General features: G+C 42.1%; 1 protein-coding gene across 2 annotated transcripts in view; it reads left to right on the forward strand.

Moving 5' to 3' along the window:
- Positions 1–22,910, forward strand: part of si:dkey-71h2.2 (low density lipoprotein receptor adapter protein 1) — a 184,330-nt gene that overhangs the window by 64,119 nt on the left and 97,301 nt on the right. For both annotated transcript variants that reach the window (XM_051924490.1, XM_028796375.2), the window contains exon 3: positions 10,399–10,511. In XM_051924490.1, the coding sequence (XP_051780450.1) occupies positions 10,399–10,511 (113 nt within the window). The remainder of the gene's footprint in view (positions 1–10,398; positions 10,512–22,910) is intronic.

The following is a 22,910-nucleotide window of genomic DNA, read 5'->3' on the forward strand; positions in this document are numbered from 1 at the left end:
CAATGTCTCTTTCTTAGACGTCCTCAAGGTTTCTGCTTCAATGATATGTTTCACCAATCCCAAAACCTCACCTTAGAGGTACAATGTACAATAAGTCTGTATGACCATCAGCATCAAGTGACTCCGTGAGAACCCTAACTACAAAGAGGACTATTTCATTTATGTTAGGTAGAATGCCCAGAGGGGACTGGGCGGTCTCGTGGCCTGGAACCCCTGCAGATTTTATTTTTTTCTCCAGCCTTCTGGAGTTTTTTTTTTGTTTCCTCTGTCCACCCTGGCCATCGGACCTTACTCTTTTTCTATGTTAACTAATGTCTTATTTTAATTTCTTATTTTGTCTTTTCTTTTTCTTTTCTTCATTATGTAAAGCACTTTGAGCTACTTTTTGTATGAAAATGTGCTATAGAAATAAATGTTGTTGTTGTTGTTGTTGTACCAGTGAACCGGCTTCATGCTGTTCTGGTGCTGTTGATAAGACAGAAATGTATTTGGTGAGCCAAAAAGAAGTACCACATTTCAAACGCTTATTCTACAAAAACACTACAAGATAAAATAAATTTCATGATGACACAAGAAATAGATTTTTTTCACTGTGTTTAAAAAATGATGCATTCAAGCTGGTGGCCATCATTAGCGATACACTCTTTGAAATGATTTCTAAATGCTAGCGTGATTCGTTCAGCCATTTCAAGGTAAATAGCGGCGATTTTCATGGTGAATAGCGTCCTTGAGGGCTTCAAGGTTTTGAGGTCAGTGTGTGTAGACCTTCAACTTGAGATAGATAGATAGATAGATAGACAGACAGACAGACAGACAGACAGACAGATAGATACTTTATTAATCCATCTATCCATCCATCCATTATCCAACCCGTTGAATCCGAACACAGGGTCACGGGGGTCTGCTGGAGCCAATCCCAGCCAACACAGGGCACAAGGCAGGAACCAATCCCGGGCAGGGTGCCAACCCACCACAGGACACACACACACACACACACACACCCACACACCAAGCACACACTAGGGCCAATTTAGAATCACCAATCCACCTAACCTGCATGTCTTTGGACTGTGGGAGGAAACCGGAGCACCCGGAAGAAACCCACGCAGACACGGGGAGAACATGCAAACTCCACGCAGGGATGACCCGGGAAGCGAACCCAGGTCTCCTAACTGCGAGGCAGCAGCGCTACCCACTGCGCCACCGTGCCGCCCCAGTTTATTAATCCCCAAGGGGAAATTCTCATACTCCAGCAGCAGCATACTAATAAAAAACAGTATTAAATTTAAGACTGATAAAAATGCAGGTATAACAGACAGTATCTTTGTCTGATAGAACATCTGCAGCATCTTATTGCAGATGTTGAAGGACGCCAGTCTTCTAAGGAAGTATAGTCGGCTCTGTCCTCTCTTGCACAGAGCATCAGTATTGGCAGTCCAGTCCAGTTTATCATCCAGCTGCACTCTCAGGTATTTATAGTGTCTGCACCCTCTGCACACAGTCACCTCTGATGATAATGGGGTACATGAGGGGTCTGGGCATCATAAAATCCACCACCAGCTCCTTGGTTTTGCTGGTGTTCAGTTGTAGGTGGTTTGAGTCACACCATTTAACAAAGTCCTTGATGAGATAGAAATCTTATGGAGTGAGATCAGACGAACGTGAAGACCACCTGACATCGATGCTCAGGGAGATCAGCTTCCCCTGAAACATCTCCCACAAAACTCTATTTGAGCTGATGCTCCATCCTGTTGAAAACCAGGCATCCACCACATCCATTTCTTCTAGTAGGTGCCGCAAAAAGTTCTCTGGCATTTCAATGTAACATTCTGAAGTGACGGTGACCGTTGCTCTATATAAATATAAATACTTAGGAACTTACCTAGATAACAATCTTAACTGGAATACAAATACAAAAAAAAATATTTTCTAAATGCAACCAGCGCTTATTTCTCCTCCATAAACTCAAATTATTTAAAGTAGACAAGGACCTCATGTTGTCCTTCTATCGTAGTATGATCCAGTCCGTGATCACTTTCAGTTTCATTGCCTGGTTTAATAGTCTGACAAACCAAAACTCAAAAAAGCTCCAGCAGATTACGAAGTATGCAGCTAAAGTTATTGGGGCTGATGTAGATGATTTGACTAGTGTGTGTCTGAGGGCAATGCTAAAGAAACTGGAAATCATCTCAACTGATGACAGACATCCATTACATGTAGAACTTAACTTCAGTAAATCAGGAAGGATAGTTGCTTTGAAAACCCACACAAATCGCTCCAGAAACTCCTTTCTTCCTAGTGCCATACGACTTTTAAATAAGAAATATTGGAGATAAGGTTTTTATATATATCCTGTAACCTTTTTTTTTTGTTGGTATAAATATGTTTTATCTAACTGCCTTACCTTAACCTTTCTTATTTCTATTTGTCTGTTTTATTTCATTCTGTCTGTTACCTGTTATTAGATGCAACTGAGAAGGCAAATTTCATGTTTTCCTGTGTAAACATGACTAAATAAAGAAACCTAACCTAACCTAACCTAACCCCTCCTCAAAAAAGTAATGACCTACAATGCCAAATTCTGCAATGGCGCACCAAACTGTAACACATGTGTTCACTTTGCGGGTGTCTCTGATGAAGTTCACGAGGATTGGTTTCAGCCCAATAGTGAAAGTTTTGCTAATTTACACAACCATTCAAATGGAAATGGGCCTCGTCACTGACGTCACATGACGATGGCTTCTCGATGAACGGTTTGCAGAATGTTGGCTCACAACTCTCTACAGCTCTTCCCGTCTCTCTCAGTGAGTTCCTGCGCTGCCATCATTTTGTATAGATGGAAATTAAGGTCCTCATGCAAAATCAAAGACGTGTTGGAAATGCCTAAGGGAGAAGTGCGCTGAACATCTAGGAGACTGCAAAATGGACGCCCTTACAGCTTGGATGTTTTCAGGCATTCGCACAGTCTGAGGATGGCCTCGAGATTTTCTGTTTAATCTCATACCCGTCTGCCTAAATTTAGCCACCCACTGAAGAATTGTTTTCCAATTTGGGACATCACCATTAGGAGGAATACTGAAATGCATTCAGAAAGCGTGTTGCGCAGTGATGATGGATTCATTTTTTTAAAAAAAAACGCTTCGACAGCGAAAGCACGGTGCACACCGGACCAAGGCGTGTTGACGAGTGAAAACTACAAGGGATCGCCTATCAAAGGACCCCCACCCCAACTTGAGAAATGTGGTACTTCATTTTGGCTCGCCCTGTACACAGGATCAAGCAATGGCAAAGACAAAAAACATGATTAGAAAACGAAGTGGAAGGTTGAGACCAAGAATACTAACAAATGACAGGCATAGCATTAAACGCTAGATGAACTTGTAGTGTAAGTGAGGACAGGTCCTGGTATGGTAAGCTGGGGCAGGACATGAGCTGAGACAGATCCTTAAAAGTTGGCGGCGTGATCAGAAAATTTACTGTAATTATCTTGTATCCTTTCCACGTGGTGTAATAGCAATAAGTTCAATCCAATGAAAGGCTGAACTTCAAAAGAACTTTACATGCCACAGAAAAACAGATGAAACAAAGCAAGAATGCACGCTAAAATACTACTTTCGTGAAACAAGCTTTACATGTAACAATTCATTACTTTTTAGTTTAACAAAAACTTTTCAGTTCTTTAAACAATATTGTTAAGTATAAAAGTTACTTTTCAGCAGTAATAATTCTTTGCATTTATATAGTGCTTTTCTCACTACTCAAAGTGCTCAGCAATTGCAGGTTGAGGGTCTTGCTCAAGGGCTCAACAGAGCAAGAGTCCCTTTTGGCATCTTACGGGATTCGAACCAGCAACCTTCCGATTGCCAGTGCAGATCCCTAGCCTCAGAGCCACCACTCCGTAAAATAGTAAATAGTATATAGTACAGGCTGCGTTCAAATAGTTCTGAGGCTTTCAGAAAGCAAACAGGATAAAAGAAGGCGAAAAGAACACAAATTCTAACCTGGAAATAAGCGCTAGAAAAATACATAAAAGTAGTTTTGTTTCTCACCACTAGGTGTCGTAGTTCTGCAAAGCAGAGGAATGCCTTACACATTGAGAAAGAGACGCAGAAAAAGTCTTAGCCTTTTAGTCAAGGTTATACTGCTATGATTTCCATTTTTCTGACCTCTCTTGGCTAGATCCTGGCGATGTAGTTGTTTATTCAGAAACTTTTATACCTGGGAATTCTGATTTTGAGGATCTTACCCACAACGTTTTTCTGTGATGCCATCTTGTTTTTTTTTTTTTTTTCGGACGCCTCTCATCATTATGACTGAAGGCAGAGTTAAGTGCAAGGGGTGTGGCCTGAGAGGTCATGACTTTGATGTGTCAATTGGTGAAAGGTTAAAAGGTCATCTTGATAGCCACATTGCATCTGAGTTTATGGAAAAATAACAAAAGAACAGCATGCGTTCATTTAGTTCATTCATTTGGTAACATCTTCAGTTCTCTGTATTTTTCAACTGTGATTTTGGATTTTTGATGATTGTTCTTGATTGATCTCCCTATTGCAATTCTTTTCTCTCTCGTCTCTTCTTCTGGTCCTGTATTTAAAAATTTCGGAGTCAGGACTATAGTACATCAAAACTGTAATCACAAGACTGAACTCTAAGTAGAAGAAATGTTGCAAAATCAGAATCCTAATTTAACTGAAGAGCAAAACAAAGAGAGTGTTTGCTAGAACTGAATTTCACACAAACATTTGGAAGATTTTCTTCACACAGAGAACCACAGACACATGGAATAAGCTACCAAGTAGTGCAGTGGACAGTAGGACTTTAGGGACTTTCAAAATTCAACTTGATGTTATTTTGGAGAAATTAAGTGGATAGGACTGGTGAGCTTTGTTGGGCTGAATGGCCTGTTCTCGTTTAGATTATTCTAATGTTCTAATGTGTGTGGATGTAAACACAGTCACAATGACGTATTGGAAAGGTTGCTTCTTTAATTCTAATGATAAAAATGTTTTGTTTGGCTCTCCTGTATATTATCCGTCATGAGAAAGTCCTTGGCGAGCAACAGCGTGTGCAGATATTCACTCTGCTAGTGCATCATAATTGAATAATTAGCTCATTATCAAATTAAATCAATTAGAATTTCATTCAAATACTGGAAGTCCCCAGATGCCATCTGAGTATCACTTATATGATGCGTAATTTATAAATTGAAATGTGCCAGGAAAATGCAAATGTATGCACAGCGATCTGCAGCATCTACATAAAGTGAAGTTCACAATTTTCTATTTTATTTTTTTGTTACACAAGTAGTAGTAGTAGTATATGAATATACCCAAATTGATTCAGTCCATGATCATGAGGTTGAATGGAGTCTGTCTTGGCAGAAAAGAGTGCAAAGTGAGAGCCATGTGTAATGTGCTATATTTTTTTTGTTATATTTCATGTGCTTTATCCTCCTTAGTGTTGCATTTTTTCTCAAAACAACATGTGAAAATAAACCTTGACACAGGAAAAGGTTTGGGGCAGCCTCCCGTATACTTGAATAAGGCTGAAAAGTTGAATAATTCATATTACAGTAGTGTACAGATTGAGTTCAAATTAGGAACTGAGAACTGAAGGAGGTTGTCTGTCTTTTAAGGCAGGCCGGGACTGGAAGTGATGTCTTTGGGGCCGGAACCAGAAGTGACATCATCAGAACCAGGCAGAATGTCCTGTGTTTGGTCTGCAGGGATAACAGAGTAAAGGTTACTGCATCCCGCCACCCCCTGGCCTGGCTTGGGATTACCATCTTTTGGTACTTCTGGCATGACAATGTAAAAAGCATTGCATTCTTTGGATTGAAAATGACCTGTTTTATTAAATCTCATCTTTCTACTGTAAAATGTGCAAAACACTAAAAGTACAAAGTCAGAAGTGTAAAAAGTATAATGATGATACAAATTATAACAATAACGATAAATAATTTGAAATGAATAATAATTATAATGATGATACTGGGCTGTTCATAAGTTTTATGGACAGAATTTCTAGGCGCAGCCAAGGAGTGGAGGGGGTCTGGTTCGGTGACCTCAGAATCTCTTCTCTGCTATTTGCGGATGAAGTGATTTTGTTGGCTTCATCGGACAGAGTCAGCACCTCTAAATCTGAGGCCATGGTTCTCTGCCGGAAAAGGGTGAAATGCTCTCTTCGGGTTGGGAACACATTACTGCCTCAAGTGGAGGAGTTCAAGTATCTCTGGGTCTTGTTCACAAGTGAGGGAAGGATGGAGTGGGAGATTGACAGATGGAATGTGGGCTCTGCAACGGTCCGTCATGGTGAAGAGAGAGCCAAGCCAAAAGGCGAGGCTATCGATTTACCAGTCGATCTACATTCCTACCCTCACCTATGGCCACAAGCTTTGGGTAGTGACCGAAAGAGCAAGACCGTGGATACAAGCTGCTGAAATGAGTTTTCTCCTCAGGGTGGGTGGACTTTCCCGTAGAGATAGGGTGAGGAGTTCAGTTATCCAGGAGAGACTCGGAATAGAGTCGCTGCTCCTCCGCATTGAGAGGAGCCAGGTGAGGTGGTTCGGGCATCTGGTCAGGATACCCCCTGGACGCCTCCCTAGGGGGGTGTTCTGGGCATATCCCACTGGGAGAAAGCCATGGGGCAGACCCAGGACACGCTGGAGGGATTATATCTCCTGGCTGGCCTAAGAACGCCTCAGGGTCCCCCCAGAGGACCTGGAGGAGGTGACCCGGGAGAGGGAGGTCTGGGCTTCCCTGCTTAGGCTGCTGCCCCCACGACCTGACTTACGCGGATAAGCAATGGACAATGGATGGATGGATGGATGATGATACTAATACAGTATATATTTTTAAAATTTGTCTTTTGTGTAGTATACCTTTGAATGTGAAAACTGTTTAGGTGTACAGACATTTACCTGACACTGCACAGCATAATGGTTCATCTCAACAATAATTCTTTCGGTTTGGTCATCATCAAGAAATAACTTCAAGTAAGTAATTGGATCTGGTCTGTCAACATTCACTTTTATTCCTGGCTGCCCCACAAAATCAAAATGAGGTGGTGCTGATTTATTTGAAGCAGGGTCAACAGAGACCCAAACACGTGTGAGCGTCACTTTCAGATTCATCAGAATTGCTTTTGGTTTCATAGTCCATTTCACTTTCACTACCTAAAGACAGACTGACTTCGTCATCACTCCTCAACATCACTGTCAGAAGCGTACAACATCCAGGCTGCCGAAAAACGAGACGCCATTATGAGGCTAGAAGAAGATGCAGCTGCACCACTTGGGTCTACTGCTTATGTAAAACACGCCTATACAGTTGCTCGAGTGACACTCGGGACTAACACTAAGGCGATGTACGGTCATTTACCTGACATTGTTCAGCATAACGGTTCATCTCAACATTAATTCTTTCAGTTACAACGTCGAAATAACTTTAGATAAGTAATTGGATCTTGGCTGTCAACTTTCACGAACACTTCTCAGTCCGTGTACTTTTTGGTATTTGAAATTTCATTTTAGAAGCAAAAACAAAAAAACGAAATTGAAAGGAATTTTCAGATTTAGATTTTTGATTAAAGAATAAAATGAGGGACAATAAGATATTTTTTAATTCTATTGTAACAAATAGCAGTCATAAACTTAAAATTACACATACTTTTCTGGATTTATTTGTGATTCAAATAATGAAGTGTAATAGCTCAAAAACAATAAAGCAGACACATTTTCGTTGTCTGAAACTGGAGGTACTTCTTTTTCTGCGTGATTTTTGACGACACATGCCAACAGCCTTCCTCACAACACATCGATCGACGGCCTTGAAGTTACACTGGCATCAGCAGAGGATGGAGCGTTATGTTGTTTTTTAGAACAGTAAAAGAGTGACACTCCGGGACGAGGACATGACTGCAGAAAATCTGAGTCACATCTTTCAGGTAAAAATACAAGCTTTGCAAACCAGTCTACACACCAGTGACCAGTGTTTGCTGAAATTGGCACATTACCTGACCAGATTGTTGACCTACAAAAACTTCTGGTTCAGACAAAATAAATAGAGGGCATTTTCTCCTTTTCGTTTCTTGCATTTTTCTTTTCTGATGTGCGAAAGAACAAAAGGAAAAAAGTAATTGTTTTGCGTTTTTCATTTTTCCCTTTTAAGTTGAAAATGAAATAAGTGTGTCTTTTTCTTTTTTAAATAATATTTTCTGAAACAAAATTTCAAATACCAAAAAGTACATGGACCCTTCTCCATGAAAATCTCTGTCACTTTCTTGTAAAGTCCTCCTTATTTTACTTTAGTTTTAAAAATCTTAATCTTCCATTTTGGCAGTGAGTCGGGATAAAAAATAAAAATAAACGGGCCGCTGCAGTGCACTTGACTTTCTGATGTTGCTAACTTATTGGCGCCTCAGCATAGAAGAGCAGCAGCAACGAGCACCTATTGGGCTCACATGCGCCCCCTTCAGGGCGACACGTTACTGTCTGCCTCGCCTTGTGCCTTTTCACTGCGGTTTTATGTCCGATCAGCAAGACTAAATATGTCACACACATTCATTAAAGATATTAGCCAGACTGTGGAAAGTCAGGGTGTATAATAAATGTGTCTGCTAACATTATATTGACGACACACTTAGAGACAGTAACAGGCACGCGCCAATTGCAGGCATCAGCCCAGTGTGTGAGGGAGAGCGCAGTCTGAGATGAGGTGAGGCTCGTCCTGTATTTGAACAGGAAATGCGCCAATTTAGCGATTTTGAGTATAAAAATAATCAAAATTATTGGAATCATACAGAAAACAAACTTAGAGCACAGACCAGTGGACACATTTATTTTATGTTATTAGTTGTTTTACTTTTCATGATGTCTCACCTGCCTCCCCTGACCGCACGTCCCTGCTATACAGTTGCCCAAGTGATGTTCGGGATTAACACTAAAGAGGTTAAACTGTTAAAAACACTATAAACAACTTTTTTATTTTAAAATTGTAAGTGCTTTACTTTTTATTTAAACTTTTGCTCTATAATAATAGCAGCTCACCACAGAGAAGGAGGAATTATCAGCAGACATTTGAAGTTAAAAACAGCAAAAATTAAACTTGCCTCTACAAAAAAAGCAGCCAGGCAAGGTGAAAGGTCAGAACGTTAACTTATAAAATGGTCGTTTTCTGGACTTTTCACATTCACTAAAGTGAAGCCCTCAAATCATTGGTAAATTTCGTTCATACACACTTCGTAAACATGTGCCGATCTGGTTTGTCAAAATGACGTTGGGCAGGGAGGGACTGTGGGTGTTCACCTTGGCCTTGGCGAGCTTTAAAAAAGTCAGCAGTGAGAAGCAAGTAGGAAGAAGAGAAGAAGGATGAACACAGTAGAGGACGGTTATTAGCTGTAAACTTGCAACAAACTCACCACTACGTTTTAGTGTTGACTCTCTTTGCTAGAAGGAGAGTTAGCTTCGTTGATGTGACCTCGATTCCTTGTGTGTATGAGTAACACAGAGCAAACAACCTCTAAAATGGCATCGACATCTGACGGGAGACCAAAGCGAGTGTGCTAAGCAAAATACCCTGTGGACGGCGTTTTTTTGTCTTATCACTGAATCGGACTTTGATGCAAGTAATTTGGAGATGGAGAACGAAAACAAAAATGAGGTACCAGCTGATCGTGCTGCTGGACACGATTGTGTAGCTGACGCACCTGCAGCAACGTTTGCCTGGGAGGACCGCCACTTACAACGACAAAAGGTACAAAGCAGATTGTGTCGTACTGCGACTTCCACCGCCACCCAACTTCTGTGCGGAGACAGCCAGGCAGCCGGCCTGCCATGCACTTCTGCTGGCCATCAAGCCACCCCTGCAGAACTGCTGCTGCCTGAGACCACCATACAGGCGCCGGCAGCAGCCACAGCACACAGCAACAGACGTTTCATGTTGATTTATGTATGAAACTATCGCTTGGCGTGCTTTTCAGAAAACTGAGCTTTTTGGAAAAAAATATTCAGCCCTCAAAGAGTTAAGAGACTGAACGGCACACACAGGTGGAGCGCCCTGATCTACTCCATGAAGTATTCCAAGGTTGTATCTGTGATTTTGCCACACCAATTTACTTTTATTTGCTTTTGCTTTTAGCACTTTAAGAATGGTTAAGAATGTTGACAATGACAATGACCACAGAAAAGTTTAAGGTTTGCTCCCGTAGCTTGCCTTGTTGCTTTGTCTTACCGCCTGGGGTATAGAGAGTGTGGCTGAGTGAAGGAACTGCAAGTCGCCGCTGGAAATTGTTGGGGCAGAATCTTTCTTAACGGATCCGTTTAATTACTTAAGCACTCGTATCTCATAGGGTTTACTTTGTATTTCTTTTTCTAATGCAAATATTTGTTTTCCTTGACAGGCAAAAGCCAGTGCCAAAAGGTTTCGGAAAGTGACCTTAACAGTGTCTCCAAAGGGGATAATCCAGACTGACACAGAAACGAACGATCTCATTGAAGATGTCTCAATATACAGGTGTGTATGGCTAATGTCTCAGAATGATAACGCACAGTACTTCTGACCAAAGGCTCCTTAATAGAGAATACAGTAATCCCTCCTCCATTGCGGGGGTTGCATTCCAGAGCCACCCGCGAAATAAGAAAATCCGCGAAGTAGAAACCATATGTTTATATGGTTATTTTTATATATTTTAAGTCCTTATAAACTCTCCCACATGGTTTATAAATATTCCCCGTACAGTTATACAGCATAAACCCTTTATATTCTCTTAGTTATTAGGTAAGATTCGTTGAAATTATGTATGTAAACACAGTTTATATACTACTCACAAACATACGTTTTGTATATCATTGAGGAGTTTTATTTAATACGTAATACAGTTTTAAACATATTGTAATTGATAAGGTGATATAAAAATACGTGAAAAATCTATAACATGTTAATGCTGTACATAAAACCAAAATGTTATTTTAAAGATACTGTAGAGCGTCTCCAATATCACATTTGTTACAGCCATTACGATAGACAGGCCACCGGCAATAAATACTAACAATGCAAGGAAAAAATTGTATAAAATGTGTGCACAGTTACAATAAACGTACATACATGTACCAAGTACATAGAAAAATAGTTTTGGGTACTCACCAACTTGTCAGATAACGATGACATTTACTGCACTGTCACAGCTGTTCTAAAGGAGCCTCTTCAGGCGACTGTGTAGCACCGCCGTCATCTTCTTCCACTGAAGGCATACTAGGCAGTGTTTTGCATGTAAGGAACATCGTGATGGGCAGTTGCTGGCGCTGCTTTTTCATTTGTGTAAAGAGGTTCCTATACACTTCCATGGCGCCGTCAAGAGCATTTTTAAATTGCAAAGAGCGAATCATTTGCGGGTCCCATTCTTCAACTGATGTCTGGAGATCTTTTGCCATTTGTAGAATGGTCGCGAGACGCTCGAGAGTTAGCACAGCACCCAGGAGCTTAACCGCGTGCTCTGATTGGGTAGCTTCTCAGCCATCCGCCAATAGCGTCTCTTGTTTGAATTCAAATGCGTCCCTTGTTTGAATTCAAATGGGCAAATCAACTGAGGAAGCACACATACTGTAGACCATAGACATCCACGGAGCAGTGAAAAATCCACGATATATATTCACATATGCTTACATTTAAAGTCTGCGATGGAGTGAAGCCGCGAAAGACGAAGTGCGATATAGCGAGGGATCACTGTATCTAATTAAGGGACGTGCTTTTTGAATGCGTGGCACCGTTTTGTCTAAGTCCAACAAGATAAATTAAAAACAAACATTAAAAAATACATTGTTCTGATAGTTGGATTGGCATTTTTTTTGGGTGTTACACAAAATGATGATCAGGAACAAAGATAAGGTGCCACATGAGAGGTTGGGCATCAAATTAAAAGAAGTGGGAGTTCAGGGTGATGTTTTTAGATGGGTGCAGAATTGGCTCAGACACAGGAAGCAGAGGGTGATGGTGTGAGGAACCTCATTGGCCGATGTTAAGAGTGGTGACCAGCAGGGGGCAGTGCAGGGGCCGCTATTTTTAATATATATAAATGATTTAGATAGGAATATATAATATATATGGTTAAGTTTGCAGATGTTACCAAGATAGGTGGATTAGCAGATAATTTGGAATCCATTATATCATTACAGAAGGACTTGGATAGCATACAGTCAATGTCAATGTTCTGCTCCACTGACAGACTGAGGAGACCGTTCCTCCCCCACACTGTGCAACTCCTCAAATCCACCCGGGGGGGTAAACGTTAAAATTATACAAAGTTATTGTCTGTCTGTATACCTGCATTGTTATCACTGTTTAATTTAATATTGTTCTTTATCAGTATGCTGCTGCTGGAGTATGGGAATTTCCCCTTGGGATTAATAAAGTATCTATCTATCTATCTATCTATCTATCTATCTATCTATCTATCTATCTATCTATCTATCTATCTATCTATCTATCTATCTATCTATCTATCTATCTATCTATCTGTCTGTCTGTCTGTCTGTCTGTCTGTCTGTCTGTCTGTCTGTCTGTCTGTCTGTCTGTCTGTCTGTCTGTCTGTCTATAGGCTTGGGCAGATTTGTGGCAGATGAAATTTAATGTGAGTTACATATAGGAAGTAAAAATGTTAGGTTTGAATACACAATGGGCGGTTGGAAAATCAAGAGTCCACCTTCTGAGATGGATTTAGGAGTCATAGTGGACTATAAGCTATCGATTTCCAGACATTGTTCAGAAGCCATTAAGAAAACTAATAGAATGTCAGGTTATATAGCGCCTTGATGTGTGGAGTACAAGTCACAGGAGGTTCTGCTCAACCTTTATAACACACTGGTGAGGCCTCATCTGGAGTCCTCAGTGCAGTTTTGGTCTCCAGGCTACAAAGTGGACATAGCAGCACAAGAAAAGGTCCAGAGAAGAGCGACTAGGCTGATTCCAGGGCTACAGGGGTTGAATTATGAGGAAAGATTGAAAGAGCTGAGCCTTTGCAGTTTAAGCAAAAGAAGATTAAGAGGTGACATGATTAAAGTATTTAAAATTATGAAGGGAATTATTCCAGTGGATCGAGACTGTTATTTTAAAATGAGTTCATCAAGAACACGGGGACACAGAAACTTGTGAAGGGTAAATTTCGCACAAACATTAGGACGTTTTTCTTTACACAAAGAATGATAGACACTTGGAATAAATGACCAGGTAGTGTGGTGGACAGTAAGACGTTAGGGACTTTCAAAACTCGACTTGATGTTTTTTTTGGAAGAAATAAGTGGACAGGACTGGCGAGCTTTGTTGGGCTCAATGGCCTGTTCCTTTACTAATTCTAGCATTTAAGCTTGAGTAAAACTGAAGTTATTTGATACAAAACATGAAGGTATCTTAAACCTAGTGGACTCAAAAGTTCATTTAAAGGCTAACATTTTGTGGTGTGGTTGCTGTGCCATTGTTATAGTACTGAGGTCAGAAATCGGAAATTATGACGTCAGCAGCGAGGCAACATCAAATGTTACCGCTCTCGGTTCATCCGAGATTTGGGTAACAACACCTTACAGTATGTACTTTGCTTTGCTTTTGATTTGGTGGGCGGCACGGTGGCGCAGTGGGTAGCGCTGCTGCCTCGCAGTTGGGAGACCTGGGGACCTGGGTTCGCTTCCCGGGTCCTCCCTGCGTGGAGTTTGCATGTTATCCCCGTGTCTGCGTGGGTTTTCTCCGGGCGCTCCGGTTTCCTCCCACAGTCTAAAGACATGCAGGTTAGGTGGATTGGCGATTCTAAATTGGCCCTAGTGTGTGCTTGGTTTGTGGGTGTGTTAGTGTGTGTCCTGCGGTGGGTTGGCACCCTGCCCGGGATTGGTTCCTGCTGCTCCAGCAGACCCCCGTGACCCTGTGTTCGGATTCAGCGGGTTGGAAAATGGATGGATGGATGGATGGATGTCTAGCCTATTCGTTTTTCTTTTTTGATTAAATTTTTTGGTTTCTGTATTTGGTTTTGGAAAAGGGTAGGACTGACTTTTTTGGTTAGGAAGTTCGCTTGAATTCTGACTGATGTTTCATTTCCTGATCCTTATTTGAAAAGAATCATCTCTGCCTTTCTCTCAGGGCATTTTATTACAAGGATCTGTTGAGGACTTTTTTCAGAACTTGACGAGAACTCAGTTACAATGCCAGGCAAGGTATGCTGTTTTTTACGGGCATTCTCATATCATGTGAGAAGCAACTACTGCAATAGCCAGGTCTGTCCATATGAAACAAATCAGCCTCCTGTGGAGTGATTTTGTTGAAATGTGGCTCACTTATTCTTTAAAAAATGTCTAGACAGTTAGTTTTTCATTGGACAGATTGTGCTGTATAAAGTTCAGTAATTTCCAAATTTCCCAGGGAAAGCCACTGGCAAAATAATGAAACATTCTGTGATACTTACAATTTACTTTACTGTTTCAATTTTACCTTGACAGTGGTCACTCCAGCTTGTGTATTTTGTGTATTTTCCTCTTTTTCACTTTCGATAGCTGCTACTGACAGCAAACAGATCCCCAGTATAAGTTAATGAAACTCCACATGGCACAGGTGGGCAGACGGGAGTCTGCTCAGCGCCCGTCACTCTGCCACAGATGTCAAACTGTCCAGCTCCATGCCTACAATAGAGCCTGCCTTCCTCACCAGTTTGTCCAGGTGTGAGGCACCCCTCTTCTTTATGCTGCCTCCCCAGCATACCACCGCATAGAAGAGGGTGCTCGCCACAACTGTCTGATAGAACATCTGCAGCATCTTATTGCAGATGTTGAAGGACGCCAGCCTTCTAAGTAAGTATAGTCGGCTCTGTCCTCTCTTGCACAGAACATCAGTATTGGCAGTCCAGTCCAGTTTATCATCCAGCTGCACTCTCAGGTATGTATAGGTCTGTACCATCTGCACACAGTCACCTCTGATAATCACAGGGTCCATGAGGGGCCTGGTCCTCCTAAAATCCACCACCAGCTCCTTGGTTTTGCTGGTGTTCAGTTGTAGGTGGTTTGAGTCACACCATTTAATAAAGTCCTTGATGAGGTTCCTATACTCCTCATCCTGCCCACTCCTGATGCAGCCCATGTGTCGTCATCGAACTTTTGCACGTGGCAGGACCCCGAGTTGTATTGGAAGTCTGATGTATTTAGGCTGAACAGGACCGGAGAAAGTACAGTCCCCTGCGGCGCTCCTGTGCTGCTGACCACAATGTCAGACCTGCAGTTCCCGAGATGCACGTACTGAGGTCTGTCTGTAAGATAGTCCACGATCCATGCTACCAGGTATGAATCTACTCCCATCTCTGTCAGCTTGTCCCTGAGGAGCAGATGTTGGATGGTGTTGAAAGCGCTAGAGAAGTCCAGAAACATAATTCTTACAGCACCACTGCCTCTGTCCAAGTGGAAGAGGGATCGGTGTAGCATGTAGAGGATGGCATCCTCCGCTCCCACCTTCTCCTGGCATGCGAACTGCAGAGGGTCGAGGGTGTGGCAGACCTGTGGCCTCAGGTGGTGAAGCAGCAACCGCTCCATGGTCTTCATCACATGTGAAGTCAGAGCGACAGGCCGGAAGTCATTCAGCTCACTAGGATGTGACAACTTTGGGACTGGGGTGATGCAAGATGTTTTCCAAAGCCTCGGGACTCTCCCCTGTTCCAGGCTCAGGTTGAAGATGCACTGTAGAGGACCCCCCATCTCCAACGCACAGGCCTTCAGCAGTCGTGGCGATACTCCATCTGGACCTGCTGCTTTGCTGGCACGAAGTCTCCTCAGCTCTCTGCTCACCTGCGCTGTTGTAATTGTGGGTGGGGATGTCTCTTCTATGCTGGTATCAGCAGAAGGATGGGTGGAGGATGCAGTACTCTGAGGTGAGAGTGGGTTAGGGTGGTCAAACCTGTTAAAGAAGTTGTTCATCAGGTTCGCTCTCTCCACGTCTCTCTCGATGGTGGCACCCACTTTGAGCTGCAGCCAGTGATGATCTTCATCCCATCTCACACTTCCTTCATGCTGTTATTCTGCAATTTCTGCTCCAGTTTTCTCCTGTACTGCTACTTCGCCTCCCTGAGCTGGACTCGGAGTTCCTTCTGCATGCGCTTGAGCTCATGCTGATCACCACCTTTAAAAGCCATTTTCTTCTGGTTCAAAAGGCCCTTGATGTCACTTGTAATCCATGGTTTGTTGTTAGCTTAGCAGCGTACTGTTCTTACTGGAACTACAATGTCCATACAGAAGTTGATGTAGTCAGTAGTGCAGTCAACAGCCTCCTCAATGTTCTCACTATGTGACCCCTGCAGGATATCCCAGTCCGTAGTTCCAGTCTGTCAGAGCCTGCTCTGCCTCAGGGGACCACTTCCTGAATGAGCATGTGGTTGTAGGTAGGACCCTCACTCTTGGTTTGTAGTGAGGCTGAAGCAGAACCAGGTTATGATCTGCTTTCCCTAGCGCAGGCAGCGGGGTGGCGCTGTATGCGTCTTTAACATTTGCATACAGTAGGTCAATAGTCCCATTTCCCTGGGTGTTACAATCCACATACTGGGAGAAGGCAGGTAATGTTTTGTCCAGCGTCACATGGTTAAAGTCTCCAGTGATTAGCACAAGCGCCATATTACATGCAAAGAAAAAGAAATTAAAATTAGCATAATTAGCATAATATGCATAAATAGTATACAAAAACAAATGATAGATAGATAGATAGATAGATAGATAGATAGATAGATAGATAGATAGATAGATAGATAGATAGATAGATAGATAGATAGATAGATAGATAGATAGATAGATAGATAGATAGATAGATAGATAGATAGAAACTGTGGCCTGCAGGGCGAGCACCAGATCCCCAAACCCGACACATCCACACACAGGGCACAATCAGCAACTTGTGTTTTTTATTTTTCTTGTGGGAAACGTTTTCTTTTCATTTCCCACCTGCACAGCACAAACAAGAAAACAGTAAAGCAGCAAGCACTTTGTCTTCTCTTCTCTTCTCTTCTCTTCTCTTCTCTTCTCTTCTCTTCTCTTCTCTTCTCTTCTCTTCTCTTCTCTTCTCTTCTCTTCTCTCTGTCTTCCGTCTCCACTCCTCCCGGCAAGCATCGTCCTCTCCCTCCCGACTGGGGCTTCTGGAGCAATGGCAGGGGGCTTCTTTTATCCTGCACCTGGGAGTACTTCCAGTGCCCCATTAGCGTAGTCCAAAACCACTTCTGGGTGAGGTGGAAGCCCGACAAAGTAGGGCATTGCAGTCCCTGGCAGCACCCATGGAACCCAACAGGGCTGTGCCAGACTCCAACTTTCTTGAAGCCCTGTGGGAATCCGAGGCACTGCTGTACCCCAGGGAGCTTCTATCCGTTGCAGTTACTACATCATTTTCAAATTGCTTTCCATTTTGATTTACCATTGTTTAAAAAAAAATGTAATTTTTAAATGGAATATTAATTTAATTCTGTTTAATCCAAATCAGGATCACAGGCGGCCAGAGCCTATCCCAGCAGCACTGGATATGACACCACTCTGAACACGACATTAGTCCGTCACAAGGCACACACCCTCACTCAGACTCAAGCAGGGGCCATTATGGGATGGACAATTAGTGTAACATTCAATGTGCAAACTGATAAATGAACAGCGTCCAGGGCTGAGAGTCACACCCAGAATGTTGGATCAATAAGGCAGCAGCATTAACGACTCTGCCCATGTGCCTGCTGCATACTTTTTAGTTAACACAAAATCTGTTTATGCATATTTCATTCTTTTTTTTTCCCACAGAATACATGTAGCTCAGAGATGGCCTTTAAACCGCACAGTGTCTGAAGCATTTTTGATGAGATGATTCTGATAGCACTCTCTGGCTAACCGGAGATGTGCTTTGAGCTCTTGTTCCCCAGACACTAGCGAGCATAATTATACGGCAGATCTTTTTGAAGTGAATAGTTAATTAATTCTAATCCTCTCCTTTGCTCATAAGGGGCATTTCTTCATATCGTAATTTAAAAGCAAATGAATTAATGCCTAAAAATGCATAGGACCAATTACAGGGAATTCATTGACCCCAAGCAATGGCTGCTAGTGTATATATTGTAAGTTTCCATTTTAATTAATCACGCGTTTTCCAATGATGTAAATCAGAAGTTCAACTATTGACATGGCCCCAGAGTTTCATAACTGTGCACCGTTTCATTCCAGTGTAATAAAATGGATACTCTCCGGGCTATTCTGGGATTAAGTTCATGCCTTTTTAATCAATAGACTGCAGAATGAGTTCCTGTGTGTGTGTTGGTGAGAACAAGTAGCAACTTGCTAGGATACAACAGCGGCGCAGTCTTCGGCGGTCTCTCTCAGTACCTCCAGTTAAGTATTTGCTCTCGATTCCTTGAAAACAATCCAGCCGGCCTGTGTTACACCGTGGCCTGAGCTGGCGTGTCGCATCTTGACATCAACCTATGACTTCATGATTTTCTCTGATAAGAAATACTACATTTGGAAATCGGTATATAATTCACATGAACTGGTGTACATACATCATGGTAGCATTTACTTTCCTTATACATTGTTCTTTAATTCTTTGTGATTTTTCTCATTATAAAATTTATTGTGGCATTTTAGTAACTTTCTCACCCTTCCATTTTGTTGTTGATTTTTTAACATCTTTGTGCGATTTTGGTTTTCATGGCCATGTTGTTGTTATGTCTGCAGCGAAATAGAAACAGAGAGGAAAATAGTGACCAGAGCGGGTGAACGTGAGCCAAGCCTAAATCTGATCATCAAAGTCCAGAAGAAAATAAGACATTTGACGACAGCAACACTTATTAATTAATTATTAGTAATTTCTATAGCACATTTTCATACAAAGGAAGTAGCTTAAAGTGCCTTTAAAGAATTCAAAGAAGTAATTACATGCAAATAAAAAGAAATTAAAACTAGATAAGAATAATCATGCATAAATCTTCTTCTTCTTTCGGCTGCTCCCGTTAGGGGTTTCCACAGCGGATCATCTTCTTCCATATCTTTCTGTCCTCATCATCTTGTTCTGTTATACCCATCACCTGCATGTCCTCTCTCATCACATCCATAAACCTTCTCTTAGGCCTTCCTCTTCTCCTCTTGCCTGGCAGCTCTATCCTTGGCATCCTTCTCCCAGTATACCCAGCATCTCTCCTCTGCACATGTCCAAACCAACGCAATCTCGTCTCTCTGACTTTGTCTCCCAACCGTCCAACTTGAGCTGACCCTCTAATGTCCTCATTTCTAATCCTGTCCATCCTCATCACACCCAATGCAAATCTTAGCATCTTTAACTCTGCCACCTCCAGCTCTGTCACCTGCTGTCTGGTCAGTGCCACCGTCTCCAGCCCATATAACACAGCTGGTCTCACTACGATCCTGTAGACCCTCCCTTTCACTGTTGCTGATACCCGTCTGTCACAAATCACTCCTGACACTCTTCTCCACCCACTCCACCCTGCCTGCACTCTCTTCTTCACTTCTCTTCCACAATCCCTGTTACTCTGTTCTGTTGATTCCAAGTATTTAAACTCATCCACCTTTGCCAACTCTACTCACTGCATCCTCACCATTCCACTGACCTCCCTCTCATTCACACACATGTATTCTGTCTTGGTGGTCCTACTGACCTTCATTCCTCTCCTCTCTAGAGCATATATCCACCTCTCCAGGGTCTCCTCAACCTGCTCCCTACTATCGCTACAGATAACACTGGCATCAGCAAACATCACAGTCCACAGGGACTCCTGTCTAATCTCGTCTGTCAACCTGTCCATCACCATTACAAATAAGAAAGGGGCTCAGAGCCGATCCCTGATGTAATCCTACCTCCGTCACTCCTACCGCAGACCTCACCAAAGTCACACTGCCCTCGTACATATCCTGTACAACTTTTACATACTTCTCTGCCACTCCCATCTTCCTCATACAACTCCTCTCGATAATAATAATAATAATAATAATAATAATAATAATAATTATGCATAAATAGTATACAGAAAACAAATAATTCAGTATTGTATTAGATAGATAGATAGATAGATAGATAGATAGATAGATAGATAGATAGATAGATAGATAGATAGATAGATAGATAGATAGATAGATAGATAGATAGATAGATAGATAGATAGATAGAACTTTACAGAAGCAAAGCAGGGCACAAGTTCAGCAACACGATTTTTTATTTTTCTTGTGAGGAACGCTTCCTTTACATTTCCCACCTGCACAGCACAGTCACAATCATAAATAAGAACAATAATAAAGCACCAAGCACTTTGTCTTTGCCTTCTCTTCTCTCTCTCTGTCTTCTGCCTCCACTCCTCCCAGCAAGCGTCGTCCTCTCCCTCCTGACTCTGGCTTCTGGAGCAGTGGCAGTAGGCTCCTTTTATCCTGCACCTGGGAATACTTCCAGTGCCCCATTAGCTTGGCCCAAAAGCACTTCTGGGTGAGGCGGAAGTAGTAGGGCTTTGCAGTCCCTGCAGCATCACCTGGCAGCACCCAACTGGGATGTGCCAAACTCCAACTCCCATGAAGCCCTGTGGGCATCCGGGGCACTGCTGCACCCCAGTGTGGCTGCCACCTAACATCCCGGGGGAGGTAATGCCCTGTGCCCATTTTCTCCCTGACTCCTTCCATTACTAAGGCATCCTGGCCAGGTAAGGGCCCTGGCCATCCATCTTGATAGATAGATAGATAGATAGATAGATAGATAGATAGATAGATAGATAGATAGATAGATAGATAGATAGATAGATAGATAGATAGATAGATAGATAGATAGATAGATAGATAGATAGATAGATAGATAGAACTTTATTTGTCCCTAGTGGGTAATTTGGCCTTTTACAGAAGTTCTTATGTAAATAAGTAGATAGATAAATAAATGTACACACTATGTTCTGAACACAAACAGTTGTGGGACTCTGAAACAAACTACCGAGACCTGTAGTTGAAGCAGAAACCTTAACAACTTTAAGAAAAATCTGGATGAGCTACTGGGACAGGTTATCTATTAGCTTAACAAACAGGCTTGAAGGACTGAATAGTCTCCTCTCATTTGTCAAATTTCTTATGTTCTTATATTCTAATGCACACTAAAATGACTGAAAAGCAAGAAAATCAAAAAGAATGAAAACTTCTGTTTTGGCAGTCCCAGTCCCAGTGAGGTGCTTTTTCAGGTGTATTTCTTTAGGTGTAAATGCCCCCCAGTGGTGTTTCTTAACCCACTTCTGCTGAATAATTCATTGGCTGAAAGTTGTCAGTGTTAGTGTGTCATGGACAGGTTGTGCAGCATTGTTCATAATGGCACTCAGTTTTTCTTTCATTCTTTCCTTTCTACAACCTTTGGTGGGTGCAGAGTGTGTCCTGCTGTTTTAATTAGCTTGTTGATTCAGTTGGCCTCTCTTGAAGTGATGTCAATAGTCCATCCCACCACAGTGGCCATCACAGAGTTGTAGAAGATGTCACTTCCCATATTAAAGAACTGTAGTCTCCTGTAGTTCCTCAGTGTTCTGAGACCAGTCCAACCAGTTACTTCTAGGAGTTCACCTTATTGTACATCCAGTCCCTAAACAGTGACTGGACATTGAGTCTTTTTGGTGTTCCTTCATTTTGCTGATGTTAAGTTGCAGACAATTCTCAAAGTTCACCCCCTGACTCCTCTCCTCTGTCTCACCGTCCTTATCAATATACAGTATGTGATAAGTGCAGAATCATCAGGGAGTTTCTGCAAGTGAAATGAACTACCGTTAAATTTATAGTCGGAGGTGTAGAGCATGAAGAGAAAAGTCAACATTGCCAAATATTAATTATCCGTGAAATTCAAGTGCAGAAATGAATTCTGAGGTGGTCAAAACCCCCTTATGGAAACCAGAAAATATGTTAAAAAGAGACCTAATAAAGACATAAAAAATGAACTATGAAACCCAGTCATGATAGTTGCTTACAGTGCCACATTGTTGGATGTCATCATTACAGTGATACAGTGGATTCAGAAACCATTGAGACCCCTTCTCTCTCCGCACACTTTATTGTGTTGTGGGCTTCATTGTAAATGGAGAAATCTGACATTTCTTACCATCAATCTACACTCAATATCCCATAATGACAAAGTGAAAACATGTCTTCAGAAAGATCGACACTTGTCATCAAATATGGGCTTTCAGACCCCTTCACTTTTGTAACACTTTTGTTATGTTACAGCCTTGTGCTAAAATCATTTCAGTTCATTTTTTCCTCCTCATCAAACAGCACTCAGTAACCCAGAATGACATAATAAGAATTCTGAAGACCACCATGCTCTGGAATCCCTTAATGCTGCTGACATGTTTGTGTGGCCTTTCCCAGTTCTGTGTCTCGACATGGTCCTCTCCCTTAAGCTGTGTTGGCAATTCCTTCAACCTCACTTCTTGGTTTTTTCCCAGCTGTGGGACCCTCTAGAGCAGTGATTCTTCACCTTTTTTGAGTCATGGACCCCTTTAAGAATCTGATGAAAGCTATGGACCCCCTTCTCCAGAAATCTGATATACCAGCAAGCTTGTGATTCTCAAAAGAATCGCAAATCCAAGAATGGCAATCACTTTCTGTTCCCTCTGATATTTGGAGGGATGAAATATCATGGAGGGTGGGTGCGTCCTGGGACAGTTCATTTAATTAAATAAACATATTTTTTACTAAAGCGGTTTCTTTTTGGAGCTGTGACTCAGTTGTAGACGTCTTCGTTTATTGTTTTCAGCCATGCAGTCGCGTGTTTGTTTTTCTATGGCTGTGTCGTCAGCGAGAAGTCATTTGCTGTCGGCAGCGGAATCGCGTGTTGAAGTGGCCATGGCGGCGGATCCTGGCATGGAGGGCTACATTACTAAATGACTGTGGCTAGACTGTTAATGATGTA

This window comes from Erpetoichthys calabaricus, chromosome 3 (assembly GCF_900747795.2).
Source record: "Erpetoichthys calabaricus chromosome 3, fErpCal1.3, whole genome shotgun sequence".
In the NCBI taxonomy this organism is placed as follows: Eukaryota; Metazoa; Chordata; class Cladistia; order Polypteriformes; family Polypteridae; genus Erpetoichthys; species Erpetoichthys calabaricus.